The sequence below is a fragment of the Notolabrus celidotus genome, chromosome 4 (assembly GCF_009762535.1).
Source record: "Notolabrus celidotus isolate fNotCel1 chromosome 4, fNotCel1.pri, whole genome shotgun sequence".
Classification (NCBI taxonomy): Eukaryota; Metazoa; Chordata; class Actinopteri; order Labriformes; family Labridae; genus Notolabrus; species Notolabrus celidotus.
In genome coordinates, this window is record NC_048275.1 from 28578957 (window position 1) to 28598025 (window position 19069).

A 19069-nucleotide genomic window follows, 5' to 3' on the forward strand; every position below is an offset into this window, starting at 1 on the left:
GTGATTAAGCTTAATGTATTCCCAACCAGATGAGACAAGACTCCAACTAGGGGTTCATTCAGGACCACTCTTGTCAAAAGAATTAATATACGCATGCAATACGTTATACATTTGGTGGTATAGCTCTGTTCTGGGGGCTCCCTGCCCTTCCACATGCCTACGTGGAATGCTAAAGGTAAAATCAGATACAGCAGAAAGGAGGTGCTGGGTGGTGGTGGTTTGCGTGGTTTGCAAAGGAAGCAGCAAAAGAAGGCAGGCTAAAGCAGTTCAAATAGACCGCCCATTTCGCAATTTGCCAATTGAATGTGTTGATGCAATCAGCTGACCTGTCAGCGGAGCTTGACTTCTTGGCCTGTCTGCACTAATGCTGAGCTCAATTTTTGTCTCCCCCTGGGATTCTATTTTGCATTGCAACTCGCTAACTATACATTATCCTGCTTAATACCTGGCTACCAGCTAAAGATACCAACAAGTTGACGCTATGTATTGATCTAAAGATTAGTTTATTGATAGAAATACAGCAGCATGATATGTAATACTGAAAATGTTTGTGGGAGAGGACCTTATACAGGTACTGCTAACAGCTTGTACACTTTCCTGAATTTCCTGAAGTCCTCACACCAAAACATACCAAAAGGCTTCCTGTTCCTGTTCACAATGCTAACCACATGTTATTGTTACATATACAAAAGTAATTACTTGTAAAATAATAATTTAAGCTTTATTTTGGCAGTCTAAAGAGACATTGCGAGCTTGGCAGCTTGATCACAGCAATGGAACCTTGATAATCATTTCGTCAAGAGTTGGGCCACTAACTTAACCTCTGTATTTGATGAGCTGGGAGCAAGAGAGTGTTTACACCCTGAAACACTCATACAGAATATTGCAATCTATTATCATATTATCATATCCTGAAATCTCTGAACACAAAGCATACTGGACTTTGTCACTCGCCCTTCTTTCTTGAGTCTACAGATTTACTCACCTTTGTTATTTTTCTGTCCTGTGTGACTACATGCCCCACCCTGATTGTTCTTACCTGGGCATTAGCCTCATCTTTACTTGACGCTTAGTCTTTGTCTTTCCCTTTTTTCTGTGCTAGTTTGTTTTTCAAGCCTTGCGACAAGTGTGTTCTGTCTTCCTAGCATTGTTTCTTGTGCTTTTGTCTATCTAGACCTCTTCTTTAGCTGGTTTGTGATTTTGCTAGCATCCTGTCTGATTCCTTCAGCCACTGTAAGCCTTTTTTCTGCCAGTCTTCCTTCGGGTTCTCTCTCCAGGTGTTCAAAACCACTCTTTATGAAACTTGGATTTTTACCCTTTTGGGTACCCCTCACCCATTTCTGACCCTCCACTCTCAGTCGTCTCCTCTGTGCTGTTGAGCCTCCAGATTGCTGCTCCCTGGATAAACACTAAGTCTGCATCTATCTCCTTAGACGTCTGATTAGTGCTACGTCATTGAAAGGGGAAGTAATCCCGGTCTGGGCCCAGGAATAGAGCCCTGGGAGGAGTCAGGCCACCGGAGAGAGACGCTGCAGAGCCACCGTGCATGTGCTTCAGGGTAATCTCTTCTTAAATAGCCTTTGGCTGGGGAAAGAGGGAGGGAGGACCATAGGGGAGGGAGCACCGTGGGAGCAGATCCAGTCAGTGTCCTTTTATCCCAGGGCCATATCACAGCCAGAGACGAGAGGGATCTAGATACAGAGACGTGTTGGACTGTAAGAGGACAGCCCTTCAACCAGGATGAACTTTGCAGCACAGTTTTTCTACTCCAGCTACCTGAGTGAGCGGCTGGAGCGTCTGTATTCACCGAGACCTACACTCAAAGAAAGCGAGGAGAATGACCCCTTCTGGGAGAGGTGGGAAAATACAACATGTCCCTCCCTGGATTCCTCAGACCTCTCCCTTCACCTGCTCAGCCCCGTAGCAACAGATTCCCCCAGTGCTATGAGTTTGGATGTTGATTCTTCCTCCAAAGCCTCAGTTTCTCCTTCTGCAAGGACCTCCAATCCTCCTCCTCATCCTTTTACTTTGCAGCCTCTTCATAGAAACACACCTTTAAATCTCCACTCGCTTCCCCTTCCTCCTCCTTCTCCTCCTCCTCCTTCTCAACCTAATCACATCAAGAAATTATCACAACCAGCTACCTGTCATCCAAATCTATGTTTGGCTCCTGGCATCCAAAACTTAAAGAAGACTCACCAACTCCCTTCCAACAACTCTGTACAGATGATTATACCAAAGCCTTCCTCCTCTTCAGCCCTCTCTTTGTCTTCTTCTTCTTCCTCCTCTTCATCATCACTTTCTGCTCCTTGTAGAGAAGAACTGCTCCCACCTTTAGAAGCCCTGGTACACTTACTGCTTCGCTTTGTCCTCTATGTTGTTCTCCTCTTTGTCCCCAGGTAACTCTCCCAGATCTAGAGAAATCCATGAATATGTGTTCTCATGTTTTTATGGAGATATACTGTAGATATGACTCAAATGACATCTAGAGTCATATAGGAGCTGCAAATACTTCGTTATGTAAGAACATGCAAACAAATTGTGGACAGACACTTCTTCAGTACTTGAAACCAAACTTCCTTAAGACTATTTTGTCACTTAGGTATGCTACAACCAACTAGATAAAAACTACAGAGCAGCTCTCCTGCAAAATATATTCTCACATACAACATTGTCTAGCAGTAGATATATTTCTGCTGTCAAATGACTTTTAATTATTTAACAGAAGAGAGAAGAGTTATTAATGAGACATGTGGCAAGTCTCATAAATGTTGGCAAAGATCATACTGGGTTAGAGTTGACTGATAACATGTTTTATACCTTTGAAACAAAAAAAAAAGTTGATTTTGCAACACACACCAACTCACATTGACTAATTCTTTACGCATATTTTCAGGGTTAGAATAAAAACACAAAGGTAGATGTTTTTTTAGCAACACCTGACTAATAAAGCCTTCTGGTACTAACTTTAACCATGCAGTTTCTGTATCCTAAACTTAACCACAGATATGGGACTCACTCTAAAATCAATCATTCCATTCAGAGATATTGTTGTCATCAAAATGCTAATGGAAAAGCAGGCTATGTATATATTAGTGTACATAATGAGGCATGGTTTGGCCGGAAAGTTGAAAATACAACAAAATCGACAGTCAGGGCTATGTGGTGCTCTGGAATACATTCTCCTTTTACAGATGGAGGTAGTTTCAGCAGCAAATGAAGCTCTCAAGCAGCCAGTCAGGACATTTGGGCTTAAAAAGAACATTAAGAAGCTGAGAGAGTGCAATGACGAACGCCTGCTGGGCTCTAATGTCTCCCTCACTTTCTGCTCAGTCCTCATTTTGAACAGATTTGAGTTCAGACGAGCCGTCTTTACCATCTCAGATCCTTTCAGAAGGCTTTTGAACCCTCAGACTGGCCGCCTTGTTGCTCTGATCCCTCTTGTTGTTGAACTTTGCTCTTAATCACCAGTGCAGCCTTGGACGTCCTCTAGCGCTGTTGTGTTGAGAGCAAACTGTGTGTCGAAATGTCTAACAAGTGGGACGGGGCAGTGATGGACCCCCTGGCATGAGGTGAAAGGTTACTGTATAGTTTATAGAAGATCATTGTGATATAAATAGAGTTGCATGTTCTCTGCAGAGATCTGGCACAGTCAGACTGTTGTTTAGGAGAACTGCTCCCCCTGGTGGCCACTTGATATTTCAAAAACATAAAACTGACATAAGTAATGATATCACACTGGATACGTTTAGCTCTTCTTGAGTGACTGTATATGGACTGTCATGATGCAGTGAACAGCATAGGGCTGTCAGGAGTAAACACCAACTCATGTTTACTTGTAGTGAAGATCTGAACACAGCCTGTGCATCTTTTCTGCTTGTTCAAGGTGTGAAACTTAACCATTAACCATTTGTGATCTGCTTTAATGGCTAGGTGTCAGGGTTAATCTCCAAAGTGTTTAATCCAATTGACACATTTACACAGTGTTAAGGACCTCCTGATTAACATTGGGAAACTGTCACAATGAAGTCTGATGTAGAACCTAAACTGACCCCAATTATAACCAACATGCACACAAAATATGCTGGTGGATTGTTTCTGCTCTGAATCCATATATAAGTAATTTCTGAGTAAAATAATCAAAATGCTTTTTAAACTTTGTGTTTCATGTCAATTTCTAAAGGTCAAGAACCAGAATATTAGGAATCAACCAACATGACAGTTTATGTCTCAGAAGACCCTTTTAATTCAATAAAAAGTTTATTTTTGATGAATGATTCAATCATATCAACAAAAGCAAAGGAAGGTGGCTTTAATCTCATACCAAATGCCTTTCTTTGTTTTTGTCATTTAATAATTAAGTAAATTAATAAAAGTTATTACAGGTTGATTGTAGACTGTATGAAACACTGACGGTCTCTTTGACCTCACTCACATGTTCTGACGAGGTCTTTTGAAGTCCAACAGTGGCAGTTGCCATATTGGAAATGCTGACTCAACCTAACCTTGGGTCAACCTTCAAACAGATAAAGAGGAGGGCTTTGAGCCTCCCAGCAAACAGCTAGAACACATAGAGATTGTTATTATGAGATAAAGATGTTTGTTGATAATAATTCAACTTTACATTGAGCATAGTTTAAACAAAGCATTGCACTTTAACAAGATGATTAAATAGGAGTGTGAACTTTTAATGTCTTATTGTTTGATTCGATTAAGATTCTTGAGGCCAATATTCAATTCAAAATTGATTCTTGATCACAGCTCTTGTTGTTACATAGGGGTGCTTATTTCAGGATGAATAGGCAATCTGCTGTGATTAATTATTACGTGAAATTAAAGGAAAATATGTTTAAGTTTTTGCAGCTTCTATATTTGGATCTTTTTTAATTAAAATTTGTTGGGGCATTTTTGCCTTTATTTGATAGGACAGCCGAGGGGAGCCAGGAAATGTGGGGGGCAGAGAGTTGGTGAAGACATGCAGCAAATGATTGTGGCTGGGAGTCGAACTCGTGACCGCTGCGACAAGCACTATAGCCTCTGTATATGGGGTGTGAGCTTATACCACTAGGGCAACATCGCCCAAATTTGGAAAGATTTTTCCCATGATTGAAATACAGTAAATATGTACATGTGGCCAAAGTAAGATAGACTAAGAAAGGTAACATTTGCAAATATGAAACTTTTTAGAAACTCACAATTTTCATTGACTTAAGATTTAACATAAGAAGAACAAATTTAAAACTGTAGGAAATAAGAATTGTGACTGAATTTTATTGATTTTTCCCCCAGCCATTGATTATCATATTATACAAGGTTGCTTTTCTGTCCTGCTAGCCTCACAACCAACCATGCTTGAATGGGGTGTGGCTTTACTGCAGTCCACTTTAAATCACATGTAATCCTCTGATTGGCTAAGAGACATCAACTAAAAAAAAGTGTGTACGTTTGAATGAAGTTGAATGATATCTATAGATGTAGACGTCCTGGAAATATTATCTGAAGGATGTATTATTGAATTAGCAACAATCTATAGAAATGTTGAAACCACTTATACAGTTTGATTTTATTCTGTGCTCTTATACCGATCTGCTATAAATCAAACTGTTCTACCATTGGCCCTGCATTGCCACTTTAATCGTTTTTGTGTCCAGAAAGTGGACTTGAATAACCCAATAAATCATAAAATTGACACAGAGATGTAATCTGTCACGGCGAGTGGAAGCTGGGTAGACATGAGAGGTGAATACATTAATCTCAGACTGACAGGGATTGGGTGGAGGCGCCTTTGTGTCAGGCCTGAAGTCTGATAGGTTTCAATTTAATACGGAATTTTCCTCAAAATCCTGGAAAAATGTCACTTAGACACATGGCTCGATAAAGTCTGATGCTGCCCCCTGCCACCCCTTAGTTGCTGTTGATGTGTCTCTTGAGCTTTACATTCTTACGTGACACATAAAACACAATGATAAGAAATGTTTTAGATAATTAGTTGATTTCAGACAGAGCTGCAGAAAAGAAGACTTCCAAAGTCATACCAACAAAAATCTGTTTTGCCGATTGAATGACAATTGTTGAAACCAGAACTTACTGTAATGCTAGCTAGCTTGTTAATAGTTTTGGGGCTTACTGTGGGACACAAAGACTCACTGATCAAAGCAGAAATAGACCAGCAACTCCCCCATACTGGGAGGTAAAATTACTGGTTTGTTAAGGGAATCTGGTAGCTCTGAGAAGAGCGATGTCACTTCTTCTTCTGGTTACCAAAAAATGTTTACTCTCACATGAATAAAGCTCTGTTTCTTTAGGGATGCCTCTGTAATGTTTTCAGACCCTTGAAATAACAGTCTGAGCCTGTGTGTGACAAAGACAAGAACTTTAAGCTTACAAACTTTGATCAGAATGATTTGTCCCAAAAAATTCAGTTTCTGGTTGATGCAATCTACTGAAGCGACTCCAAAAAAATTTGTAGCTATGCATCATTTGGATGTTGTGATGCGTAAAATAGGACCAAGGTTAAAAAAAAAACCTGAATCCCTTTTAAATCTTTTGTTGCTTCCTCCCTAATCTCATCTGTGTAATTAATACATTTGACGTAACATCTGTATGTGGTGTTGTTCTTCAGAGAGGAGCTATGTCTGGGTTCCAGTCAGCCTGGAGTCTCCTATAAACCCGTCAGTAATGGCACGGCGGGCCGCAGACCCACCCTCATTGAACCTGAGCGGCTGAAGGACTTTGGTGAGGAAGACCTCCTCAATGGGGACGTGAAGGTCCATGACACCAAAGTGTCGAAGAGCCCTGAGTTTGTGCTCATGGAGCCTCCAAAAACCAGACGACTCAGTGAGTTCAGGATTGTCACCAGACCGCCCCCCGAGTACCTCCGCTTTGAAGACATCAGCGCTGCAGCCTTCAGGATCCAGACAGGGATCCAGAAGACACCCTGCACGGTACACTAGATTAGCATGAGCTAACATAATATGGACTGATGTGGTCAAACTGAAAGTTGTTGTTATTGACCTCTGATCTTTGAACTACACTCAGGGTTAGAGGTCAGTGATATCATTGTCAGGTCAAGAGGAGAACTTTCCCTTTGCTGAATTCTGGACATAAGAAAAATAAATCATGAAACAATTTTTTTATTTTTTATTTTCAGTGTAGTTGTAATTTTGTTTTCAACATTTCATCAGGCTTACTCCCACCTTGTTAGAGGCCATTTAAAAAAAGACAATTTGTGTGCCCTTTTAGTGTCATTGTTCCACATACAAGGCTCCAGAGTCAAGTTAGCAAAATAAAATAATGAGATGTAAAAAAGCTGTCATGTAAAGAAAATTAAATCAGCCATGTTATGAGTCTTATGAAATAAAAAATGAAATCGGGAATATCCAAAAAGTAAATCAACTTAAGATTGAAGTCGAAAAGGTGACCATAAGGTTGAAATAAAATCTAAATGTCAGAATGAAGCTGAAACTTTCAGTACATGTGCTAGCTTTGGGTAAAAACATGCTGTCTTGCAGCACTTAAACAATAAAGGATTAGCAGCAGCTCTGGACCTGGAAATTATGTCTTGAAAAAACTGGTGTGCTTAGTTTATTCTACCGACATCTGGACCTCCACTGTTGTTGTTGACAAAACAGATATCAAAAGCCCCCCCCTTCTTGATTTTGATTGGCAGGTAATTGTAAAATGACATTTATTTCAGTTTTAGAATGTGATGCAAATTCATATTTCCTTATATTCAGCGGCATTTTACAAAGAAAATGTACAATCATGCTAAATGTATAAGATGTTGATGGACACAGGCCCTCAAACTCTATAATCAAAATGCTAAATTAGTAGTAACAGTTTCTAATACATAATCCAAAACACAGAGCTGTTGTTAAAATTCAGTTTGTGATCTTTTTGTGTATTTTTTTTTTTTTTTTACAGTACTCCAGACTGTCTAAACAGTATGGCTTGGAGATCTACCTGAAGAAGGAGCACCTGCACTACACAGGCTCAGTGAAGGAGAGAGGAGTCTTGTACCTGCTCACCTCCCTCACTCAGGTGAGAGAGGGGGAGAGAGAGAGAGGGAGGGTGTGTGGGATGGCTGCTTCCTATCAGGTCACAGCTGATTTAATCTACTGTCTGTATGTTCGTGCAGACACATGTGTTGACCAACCGGTACTGACTTGAACAAACCAAAATAGTCTCAATGCAACCTCAATAGACACAGCCTGGAGATTTTACCCAGAGTGTTCCTCTAGAAGGCTAGAGTCTGATTTCTGATGGGTTTAAATCATTTTTGACAGTAAAACAGAATTTCATATTTTGGAGTTTCATAAAACTATGTGGTCTAAGTTCAGTTCTGTTTTAAAAGAAGGCAACTCATGATGGGTCCAGTACATGGATAGAAAAATAAGTCTAGTAATGTAAAGAGCTTCAGAGCTGTCCAATGGACAGACAGTGACTGAGATTGCTGATCTGCTACATAACTTTTAGGACACCCACTAAGAGAAAAAAGGGGAACCCATAATATAAGAATATACTGTATGATGGAGATGTGTGTGTGGGTGTTTCTCCAGGACCAGCAGAGGAAAGGAGTGATTGTGGCAACTGACTGTAACTTCTCCATGGCCGTGGCTCATCACTCTGTGGAGCTGAAGATCCCTGTGTTCGTCATCATGCCATCAAGCTGCTCCTCGCCTCGCCTCAGGATCTACAGAGACTATGGAGCCATGGTGATCTCCTACGGCAGCACTGGCCATGACTCCCAGAAACACGCCCGCCACTTGGCCACAGAGAACGGATATATGTACCTGGAAGAGTCAGTACAACTTTCACTTTCTCTTTTCAAGGATCAAGTTATTTTTGTGTGTACTGGAAGTAGTAAGCAACAAAACATCAAGAAACACTTATCCTGATTTTAGGCTTTTGCCCAACTTCATCTTCTTACAAGGTGCCTTTAAGCAACTACAGAGTATTCAATGTGAGCTCTGGCTATATAAGCAATTTTTTTTTTCTTTTTTTAAGTATAACCTGAGTGCAATGTAAATGAACAGACACAACTTCCATCATTTGCATATTCATTGAGTGAGAAATTCAAAATACATTAAAACATATGAGCCTATAGACTCCCCAAAATCCCTACAGCTGGATCAGATATAATCTATATTTCAAAGTTTTACATGAAAATGAATAACCTGTACTTTCAGGACTGGACTTGGTATGAGAAATGTTTTTATTTGTATAACTTGTGTAGTCCGAGTGGTATTGAGCAGTCTTATATCAGCAGCATTGATGTATGCAGGAAAGCAATTGGTGTGGAGAGCAAAAGCAGGCTGAACACAATAAACCTTAATGGCATCTTAACTCCCATTATTGGTGGAAACATTAATTTTTCTCTATAAGCAGATATCGGCATACAAGTGAAGAAAACGGTTTGTTGCTGTTTCTTTTTTCAGGTCCACTGGTGTGAGCTGGAGTAGAGCCTCTGTTTAAGTCACCAGAAACACATGAACAGATGCTACTCCTGGGCGCTGGTTTAGCTTATTTGGTAAAGCAGGCGCCCCATGCACATAGGGAACAGTCCTGCTGTCCTATCAAATAAAGACAAAATGCTGAAAAATGTTTTGAAAAGAATTAGCACACGGAAAAGAAGGTCTTGGCAATCTTGAAACCCAAATGCTATCCTCTGGCAACGTCAACCAATTTTCAGGACTTCATGTGTACGTGTGGTTATGCAGAGGATGAAGGAAATCCAGTCCAATACTTTCTCTTCATTGCTCTCATCAATGTTTACAGTCAAGCTTGCTAATTAAGATGCTATTTGATATTGGAGATGCAGTTACTATGACCCAACTCTTAGCTGCTTTCATACACTGTTTTTGATAATATGAAATAGTGAAAAGATCAATCACTGTCAGACCTAACCCTTTAAATTTCTGAGGACTTTTTTTCTGCATAGAACCAATGCATGCTTAAATTATACTGGTCTATACTACCAGAAATGTTACAGAAACCAGAATGCTTCTTACAACCAAAAAACTGTTCCTTGCCCATTGCAGACTTTGCATTCGTAAATTCTATTGATTTTAGGGGCTGTGTTATACAATAGTTACTTTCAGATGCTGATATGGTCATACATTTGAATCAACATGTTCTTTGATCGTTTCCAGAGCACAGTAAACCTTATCAAATATCTGGGACACCTCACCTAATGTGCTTTTCTGTGTTTTCTTTGGTTTTTCAGGGATGAGAGTGCATCATATCTGGCAGGTCTTGGCACAGTGGGCATGGAGATCTATGAACAAGTTCACAAACTGGATGCAGTGATTGTTCCTGCAGCTGGGCAGTATGGCCTACTGACCGGTACAGCTGCTGCCATTAAACACCTCAACTCTAAAGTTCTTGTCATAGTAAGTAAAAAAAACACAAGACAAATGTGCTATGTTGGTTCAAACATTATTTGTGGAGAGGGTGCCAAAAGGCTTCCTTCACATTCTTCTTTCCCGTTGTCAAACAGTGTGGTACTTTATTTAGTCATTTTTTAGTCATATGTCCATGTAGAGTAAGCTATCTCCCTTAGTTCATCCCTAGTTGCACTGACGGGTTGAATGGCAGAACGATTTCTCAAGATTAACTCTTCCAAAACAGAAATCCCAAAAATAGATCTTGAGTGCCACCATAAGCAACTTCTGCCTGCCCTTGGCAACTCAGCTCAACATGTTGTACCTACTGCTTAGAACGGCAGGCACAACATGGAGTTATTTCTGTTTTGATCCTCACGAATCCCATCCTTTTGAATCCCATATTGAAAAAGTCGCTCAGCTCCACTTGAGGAAAATCTGTAGAATTAACTTTTTTCCATTTTTGACAATCTTAAATTAGTAACCAATGCTTGTATTAGTTCTCATACACAATGTGAAACCATGTCATGCAAAAACAGCTAAAAAATAATTTATTCCTCTTACAGGGTGTTGAACCTGAAAGTTTCCCTCTGCTGTTACAATCTCTGAAAACTGACAGTCCAGTCAAAGACTTGCACAGCAAACCCAACAGGAAACTCTATGGAGGTAAGTATTTTAGACTTGTATACACAGAATAAGATTCATCATTATTTACACATTATTCTGTTAGCAGCTCACATGGCTTTATGAATTACTCTGCAACAGTAACTGAATATATTTATCTTGTGCCCGGTCACCGTCAGATCTTGTGGAGCGCTCACTCGGTGAAAATACCTTCCAGCTTGCCAAGAAACTTGTGGATAAAGTCATCTCTGTAAGGTACTGCATCTTTACATCTTCATCTACAAATCCAGATTGTTAATAGCTATAATAAGCAAATAAAGTACTGGCTGAATAATTTTAGGCACAATCCCAGAAAAGTAGGAATGCTATGTAAAATGCTGATAAAAACAGATGTTGATGGTTTGTGAATCCTTTAAACTCTGCATTTAAATGGAAATAGTGCAAAGACAACATATCAAGTGTTGAAAATAAAATTTGATGCTAGCAACAAAAAAGTTGGGGCAGGGACAACAGTGCACTGAAAAAGCTGTGTAATGCTAAAATGAAAAACACCTTGAGGAACATCTTCCAACTAATTAGGTCCACAAATGCAGGTTAGAACATGCAACGAAGAAACCATTGATAAATATGATCCAGACACACCTTCGACTTCTCTGAGCCAGAGCCTGTTTAAGATGACCTGAGGGAAAGTGGAAAAATGTCCTATGGTACATTGAGTCAACTTTGTGGAAATCATGGACGCTGTGTTCTCTGCTCTAAAGAGAAGAGGGACGATCTGGTTTATTTTCTGCACACAGTTCAAAAGCCAGAATCTGTAATTGTATAGGGGACGAATAAGTGCCCATGGCGTGGGTAGCTTACTTATTAGGGAAAGCACTAATAATGCTGAATGATACAGGTTTTGGAGCAAAATATGCTGCCATCCAGACAATGCCTTTTTCAGGGAAGAAGTTGCATATGTCACAAGACAACGCTAAACCACATTCTGCACATATTACAACAACCTAGCCCAGTAGTAATAAGAATCCAATATAAGGCTATAAAATATAGGCTTTAAATGATTTGCAAACCATCAAATTCTGCTTTTATCAACATTTCATGCAGCATCCCAACTTTACAGAGCAACTGGGGTTTAACTGGGACCTTAAAGAGCTCCTTGCACACAGCAAAACAGCTTTGTCCAAATAAATACTAACCAGTCATCCCATGATTTTTTCTCAGACAGAGCCAGGTACAAATAATGGGTACCTCCTGGATGTATGGTCACATGATAACAAATGTGCCCAGTTGCCTTGAAACAAGGGGTCGGTCAACTTATTGACTGTCTCATCTTACCCCACCCTCCCCTAAATGTAGAAATGTAGGAACTCGATTTTAGAAAATAATGAAATGTACTTTGAACTTTCTCTGTGTTCACTGACTACAGAATGAAATTGGCAAAGCTGTTATAAATCTACCTTTCCTACCTTGCAGTGAAGAAGACTCTTTGGTGGCCATGCTACGGTTCCAAGAGTTTGAACGCTCCACAGTGGACACAGAGGGAGCTATGGGATTGGCGGCCATCTTGGCTGGACAACTACCTGAACTAAGAGGCAAAAAGTGAGTCAGTCTTTCTTTTTACTTTTACTTAGCGATGAAGGGTTTCTTCTTTATAAAAGCGTAAGATCCAAACATGGTGGAGAAAAGTGTCTCAAGTAAAAATTGAGTCGGTAAGCTACATCAAACTGAAGTGTACTGGCCAAAAGACTAATACTGATATTAAAAAAGGTTTGAAATTGAATTTCTATGTTTGTACCTGATAAACTTAAGTTTCCTATAAGTAAGACCCGGTCTGATTTTGGCGGTTTCTCAAGGCGAAAAATGTTGGACTCGTCTTCCTGTGTGATGATTTCCATGACGTTCCACAAAGTCAACAATGTGCAGTTTTGCTACAGCTGTGTAGCTCTTTCTGGTATCATCTGTTTTCACTCTGTGGAGTTCAGCTGGTTGGGCTTAACCTATGGCAGAGTTAATATGTGTGGGGCACTCTCCCTGACCAAGGGAGGGGGGAAAGCTGTAAAAAGCAGCGCTGCCAGCCTGGTCCATGTGGCTGTTTCCCAGCATGCTTTGCACAATAAAACTACCACATGCATTTCACAACGGCTGGCAGTGAATTCCCAATTGAGACAGGTCGCATGCAGTGTTTGGTGGTGGAGGTGGTCATGACATCGATGTCCTTGATGAAGCTTTTGCTAGGTCAGAGCCATCTTTTGTATTAATGCTGTGACGCAATGACCTTCCTCTTCCGTGTATTTTATATCACTATATTGTTTGCATCAATGTGTAGGACAAATCTCACTTTTTCAATGAAAAATGTATAAAAGCATATCTTAAGAACCAAATTTTAGAGTATTGACCGTACCAATATGTGGCTACTTCAAGTATCATAAGGTTCCTTTACTGCATTTGTATTTGTTGTATTTTTCTTCATGCAGTACGCAAAGCTCTAATGACATAAGATTACATTTTTTAAAAATGTAAGTGCTTTTACACAGAAAGAGAAGCAAATTCTGTACATTACATAACATTTCATTGAGCTTAGATTTCCCTGACTGCCTTGGTATAGTATAAGGAACAGCCGATCCAACTACTACTAGGCAAACAAGTTCATCAAAGGGCATCTGTGGCTCAATAGTAGAGTCGGTTGCTTCTCATTCAGTAGATCAGGGGTTCATTCCTAGGTCCCGCTGTCCACATGCCAAGTGTCCTTAACCATGAACTTCCCCAGTGGCTGGGCCTTCGATGCATGAATGAGATTAGTTAATACGGATGGGGGCTTTACACAGCCTCTACCAGCAGTGTGTGAATGGGTAAATGTAACATGTAATTTAAAGTGGTCCGAAGACCAGAGAAAGTGCTGTAAAAACAGAGTCCATTAATCATCCTGTTTTCTTAAATACTGTAAAGTAAGACACAACACAATGTCCACACAGACCTGACAAAGACAAAGTTTTACTCTACTAATCTGCATCAAGATGTAGTTACTTCTGAAAACTTTAGACCCCTTTATTGCCATCAAATCACACACACAAAAAAAATCAGTTTTCATGGAGTTCATTTCTTTGGAAGCCAGAGAGCAGCCTCTGTTACTAAATAGTTGAGTCTCGTTCTTCCTCTGTAAACTCCAGCTCACGTGTCTACAGTAAACTGCATGTCATCAGCCCTGTCAGAATCATTCATTTTAAAGTTTGCTTGCATTTTTGTCTCTTTTAAAGCCCACAGACCCAAACAGCTGATCAGTGCGCTGCAGGTGGAAAAACATGTCTGTGGCGTGTCTGAGAATAGAGCAAAAACAAATCGGTTTTCTGACAGCAAAGTAAAGCAATGCAAAATTCACAAATAGAGCTGCACTTGTTTATGTTAGTATTTGGGTCCGAGTTTCTTAAACTTTGCTATATTACGTATGAAGTTGACCCTAAGAGCATTTGCTCCCATTCCAGTTCTCCGGCTGGTTTCACAACAAAGGGACCGAGCTGACCTCATATAATCCCATTTCAAAAACAAGAAGCTAAAGTTAAGCAGTCATCTTCCTATTTCTGAAAGAACTAAAAGAAATGAAAACATTACTTTTTAGATAACTACTACAGTAATCAAATGTCAAGATTTACAGTATTTGATTATGTACATGGTCCCTTTAAGTAGGTATTACATTAAGTCAGTAAGTAATTGAGTTAGTAAAAAGGAAGTAAGTTTCTTCTTCTGTACAATAATCAAATAAAGGTCTGACTGTGAGTGATGTAAGGCAGACGTTCTGGCAAACTGCAAAGTCAGCAGAGCTTATCCGTTTGGCCTCAGATGAATCACTACTCCCTGTCTCTGTGTGTGTGGATGTGTGTGTGTGTAGGGTGGCTGTAGTGGTGAGCAGTGCGAACATGGATCTGGAGCTGGTTCGGCAGTGTGTGGACCGGGCTCTGGTGCTGGATGATCGGGTCAGTAAGTTCTCGGTGCAGCTGGGAGAATGGCCAGGAGACATGGCTAAGCTGCTGGACTTCCTGTCCAGAGAAGACGTCAGGTATGGTCAGCTGCGGTCCATTTAAAGATCTTTGCCCTGTATAGGTGCAATCTGTTCTAGGTTTAATGTCCCTTTAATTCTTTGCTTGGTTCCATTACTCTCAGGTTGTTGGACGTCTGCCATCGGAGACAAGGTGACAAGACGGACCTCTTCAAGGCAAAGGTAGGAAATTAATCTCTCTTTACTATGTGCTTTTTCCTCCTCTGCTTTAGTCTGCTCACTTACTTTTCCCTCAGTGCCATGGAAGTTGTGGATTTGAGACAATTGGGCAAAGTTGCGTGACTTCAGCTGTGTTCAGATGAAAAGCGAAGAGAAGTTCTGTGACTACTAGTCATGCAAGTTTGACTTCAGTATTATTTTTTAAAAATCCAAGTCCATCCTTCCACATGCATTGGAAAAGCAAATGCTGTCATGTCTTGGCTCTTAGCAATATCCAGAGGCTAATCCAGGAACTCATCAGCTAACAACTAATGATGAAACAGCAATGAAATCCTTTTCAGGGCTCCCATTGCAGTCAGTGGTGAGAGCACTATAGAGCGACTCTGCCAACTTTTTGTGTGCTGGTCAGTGCTTGGAGTCTTAAGTGGCAAGAATGCAGTTAGTGTTGAGGGGGAATAGCCCTTTTCTTTCTGCAGGTTCAAGGAACAAAATGTACCCGTCTGAAATGTCTGGCATTCACAGAGGTTGAGTGGTGGGACCATGTTGTTGGTAGTAACAGAGGCGAGACTGGATCACCGTAGGATGGCGGAGCTGGCAAGACAGAACAGAGCTGTGTGTCTTTGTGTTTAGCTCTTGCACTTCCACAATATGAAGTTACATACTGGTGCAGGATCAATGTAAAAGTAAAAAGGTGTGATGTCAGCATTCCTTCCTTATGGGGCTGTTGTGGAATAGCATTATGAAAAGGGCTGAAGTCCAAGAACAGGTTGGCTCCACAGAAGGATTAATCTTTTTACAGACCTTGATTAAAGTTCAGTTATCATCAGATGACAAATGTGTTCCTGTATTGTAGCCAATGTGTTTCCCTGCATATTGCCATAACCCTCTGAATCACGGCTGGAGCTAAAGACACAAAACGAGATGTACTTAATACCAAACAAATCATCTTATGATAAGTGGCTTACTGCTTTATTAATGTCAATGCTGACTGTAGCTGCTAACTGTTGCTAGTTGTTATCAAATGTGTTAAAATAAACTGTTGCCATTTTAATTTTAGAACTGCTATTTTTTAAGCATCTAGACTACACTTTAAGTACTTTAAAGTTGGTGACAACAATTCACGATTCAGTCAATTTTCTAAAGTGGAACACCAAATTAGAGTGTAAGCCTCGGCTCATGTATCAGTGCAGAGGTGATCTGGCTGGTGGAGCCACGGGACTGACATCACATCCTTTCCCCCGACCATGACACAATTCCTGGTTGTGTGTCGTCTTTGTGGTCTACTTCCGTCCTCTTCATGCATCGACACAGGGTCAAAAGATGAAAGGTGTTGCACATTTGATTTAGCTTGCTAACTAGTGTTGGTGTGTTTGCTTGCACTGACAGGTGGAGTGTGTGGTGGAAACCAGAGACAGGACACAGAGCGCTCAGCTGCGTAAGACACTGGGTGAGCGCTACCCGTCTGTTTGCTGGCTGGAACGGTGATCACAACAACGAAATAAGTACAAACTATTACAACACCAAAGAGGGAGAGAAAATGACATAGTCATAATATGTGCAATGACATGCTAACACATCCTGTAAGATGCACGGCTGTAATTTATGACCTCTGTTTAATGGATCTCATTATCTCATTGTGACAACTGCTGTTAGCCAGACAAATGTGTGTAAAGAAAAGCCTTGAGATTATAGACTGTTCATGTTATTTCTGTTATTAAACTGCTATTGAAGCAATACTAGACAGCAGGGATTACTGTTGTGCTACATATCAGCTAGCTAAGATTAGCTGTGCTGATATCCAGTACAACAGCACACGTATTGCGTTTATACAGCAGTTATACATGCTGCATATCATAGTAATAAGCACTGAGCAACAGCAGATTATTATTTTGTGTTTATGTAATTCTTCATTATGCTCCACCAACACACAAATGACTACTACACCTTGACTTGAACTGGACTGTTGCCAAGCAACAAATACAAATGTACTTTTGTATTAAATACATTTATCTGTATGTGGCCATTTATATTGTGCAACCAGTGAAATATATGTCTGTGGACTGTTGCTTTATCGGCCTGTGTGAGACTGTTTATTGTAACTAACTTAAAATACTGTGAACACCTGAAGCAGAGTTGCTTCCTCTAGTTGAAGTGCTGTTGTACTCTCTATTAGCACTGTTGGGATGCCTCTTGTCCAATCAAATCACTTGATCAGAACTAACTGTTGTATATCGTTCTTCACAGACCACACCTTGTTAGTAAAGATGTATAAAGATGTCATAGTTTTATCACAGTGGGAGAATAAACTGTAGCTATGGGCCCCTTTCTGAATCAAGTCCACACTACACACCTCCCTAAACTACCAAAAATAAAGATATATTTTTATTTATATTGTTTTTAAACTGTTGTACATATTTGTGTATATACTGTCTGAGATGGTAGTAAATCCAAGCGTGTGTTCTGCAAATAAAAATGTATCATTCCCAGCTGTTTTGTGATGTTTGAATAAACAGTGGGGAAGAAAAGCTGTTTTGGAAGGTCTTAAATGTTTTCCTCCTCATGAGTAATTCCTCAAGAGTAAAAGTGAAGCAGAACGTGAAAGTAAGTTGTGCCCTTACCACCATCCCTGATTAATGGCTGAAGACAGCTCTGGTGGAGACTGGATGGTTTAAGACGGGCTAATGCTCTTAACTTCATAAGCAGAGGACATCATGACCTGTAGCTGCAGGTTCAGCCTCAATCAGACGATGTCACACCAGCACCTTCTGCTGCAAGAAGACTGCAATTAAAACATTTGAATGCTACATGTGAGACTAAAGTTTACTGGATTGGCAAAAGCATCTAAACTGCAATGTTATCAAAGCAATGGATAAAATGAAACTGTGAGATGTAAGGGTTTGCAGGTAGATATGAACAGACAAAACTGTGTTGTGAGTTTTAGCATCTCTTGATTCCAATCCAGTCATAGTCCAGTTATATATCATTCATCTGTTCTAAATCATATAAAGGTTTTAATGAGAGGCACAATTATATGACAAAAATTACGGCGCAGGCTGCCTTCATTGCTTCGTTTGTGTTTGTTATTGTGCAAGTTTGGTGTTTTAAACAGGAAGTTTGGGAAGTGTCACCACGCTAGTGCAACAAACATATAGATGAGGTATGGTAGCTGCATCCATGTTTTGCAATTAGTTTGGGAAACAAAATGTTATTCAGTATCTATCCAGGCCCAGCAGCAAACAACAACATTTGACTGCTGAATAAAAAAAATGGAATTCACAAGTACAGATACTGTATTTCTCTTGAGGAGGTGGTAGGGACCAAAGCAGAGCTAAAAAGAGACGAGATTACCAAACTGAAATGAAATCCAAATGACTACTATCACCGCTCTATTTCTGCTGGATATGAAAAGAACATTTTCAACATATTTGTTGACATATCTTTACATAAGACATTCCACCGATTGTATCTCCATTCTCCTGAATTTCCAAAAAAGAAACAGTTACCACCTCTTTAAAAATATGGCTATAAATAAATGCATGCTATTTTCATGTTTTCCAGCAAATAGCAATAGGTCGCTGTTGGTCTGGTTGTGGTTTCACTGCTGTGGTCCAGGGTGAAATATCTCAAACACTATCGGGTGGATATATTAAATATTTCTTTAGACACATTCTTGGTCCTCAGCAGATACACCCATCAGCCACACCTTCATGACCACCAACAGGTGTGCATAACATTCATTATCTTGTTGCAATGGCACCTGTTGGTGTGTGGGATATGTTAGGCAGCAGGTAGCCATGTTGTCCTTGAAGTTTGGAGCAGGAAATAAAAGAAAAGTGTAAGAAGTGGACTGCAG

At 40.2% G+C, this 19069-nt stretch overlaps 1 protein-coding gene across 1 annotated transcript; it reads left to right on the plus strand.

The window, feature by feature from the left end:
- Positions 1–2328: 2328 nt before the first annotated feature.
- On the plus strand, positions 2329–17695 carry LOC117811362 (L-threo-3-hydroxyaspartate ammonia-lyase). Its single transcript, XM_034681598.1, has 11 exons — positions 2329–2399; positions 6623–6944; positions 7924–8040; positions 8559–8800; positions 10226–10391; positions 10949–11048; positions 11186–11261; positions 12480–12605; positions 14890–15057; positions 15162–15219; positions 16603–17695. The coding sequence occupies exons 2-11, from the start codon at positions 6810–6812 to the stop codon at positions 16699–16701; spliced, it is 1287 nt and encodes a 428-aa protein (XP_034537489.1). The 5' UTR covers positions 2329–2399; positions 6623–6809; the 3' UTR covers positions 16702–17695.
- Positions 17696–19069: the final 1374 nt, after the last annotated feature.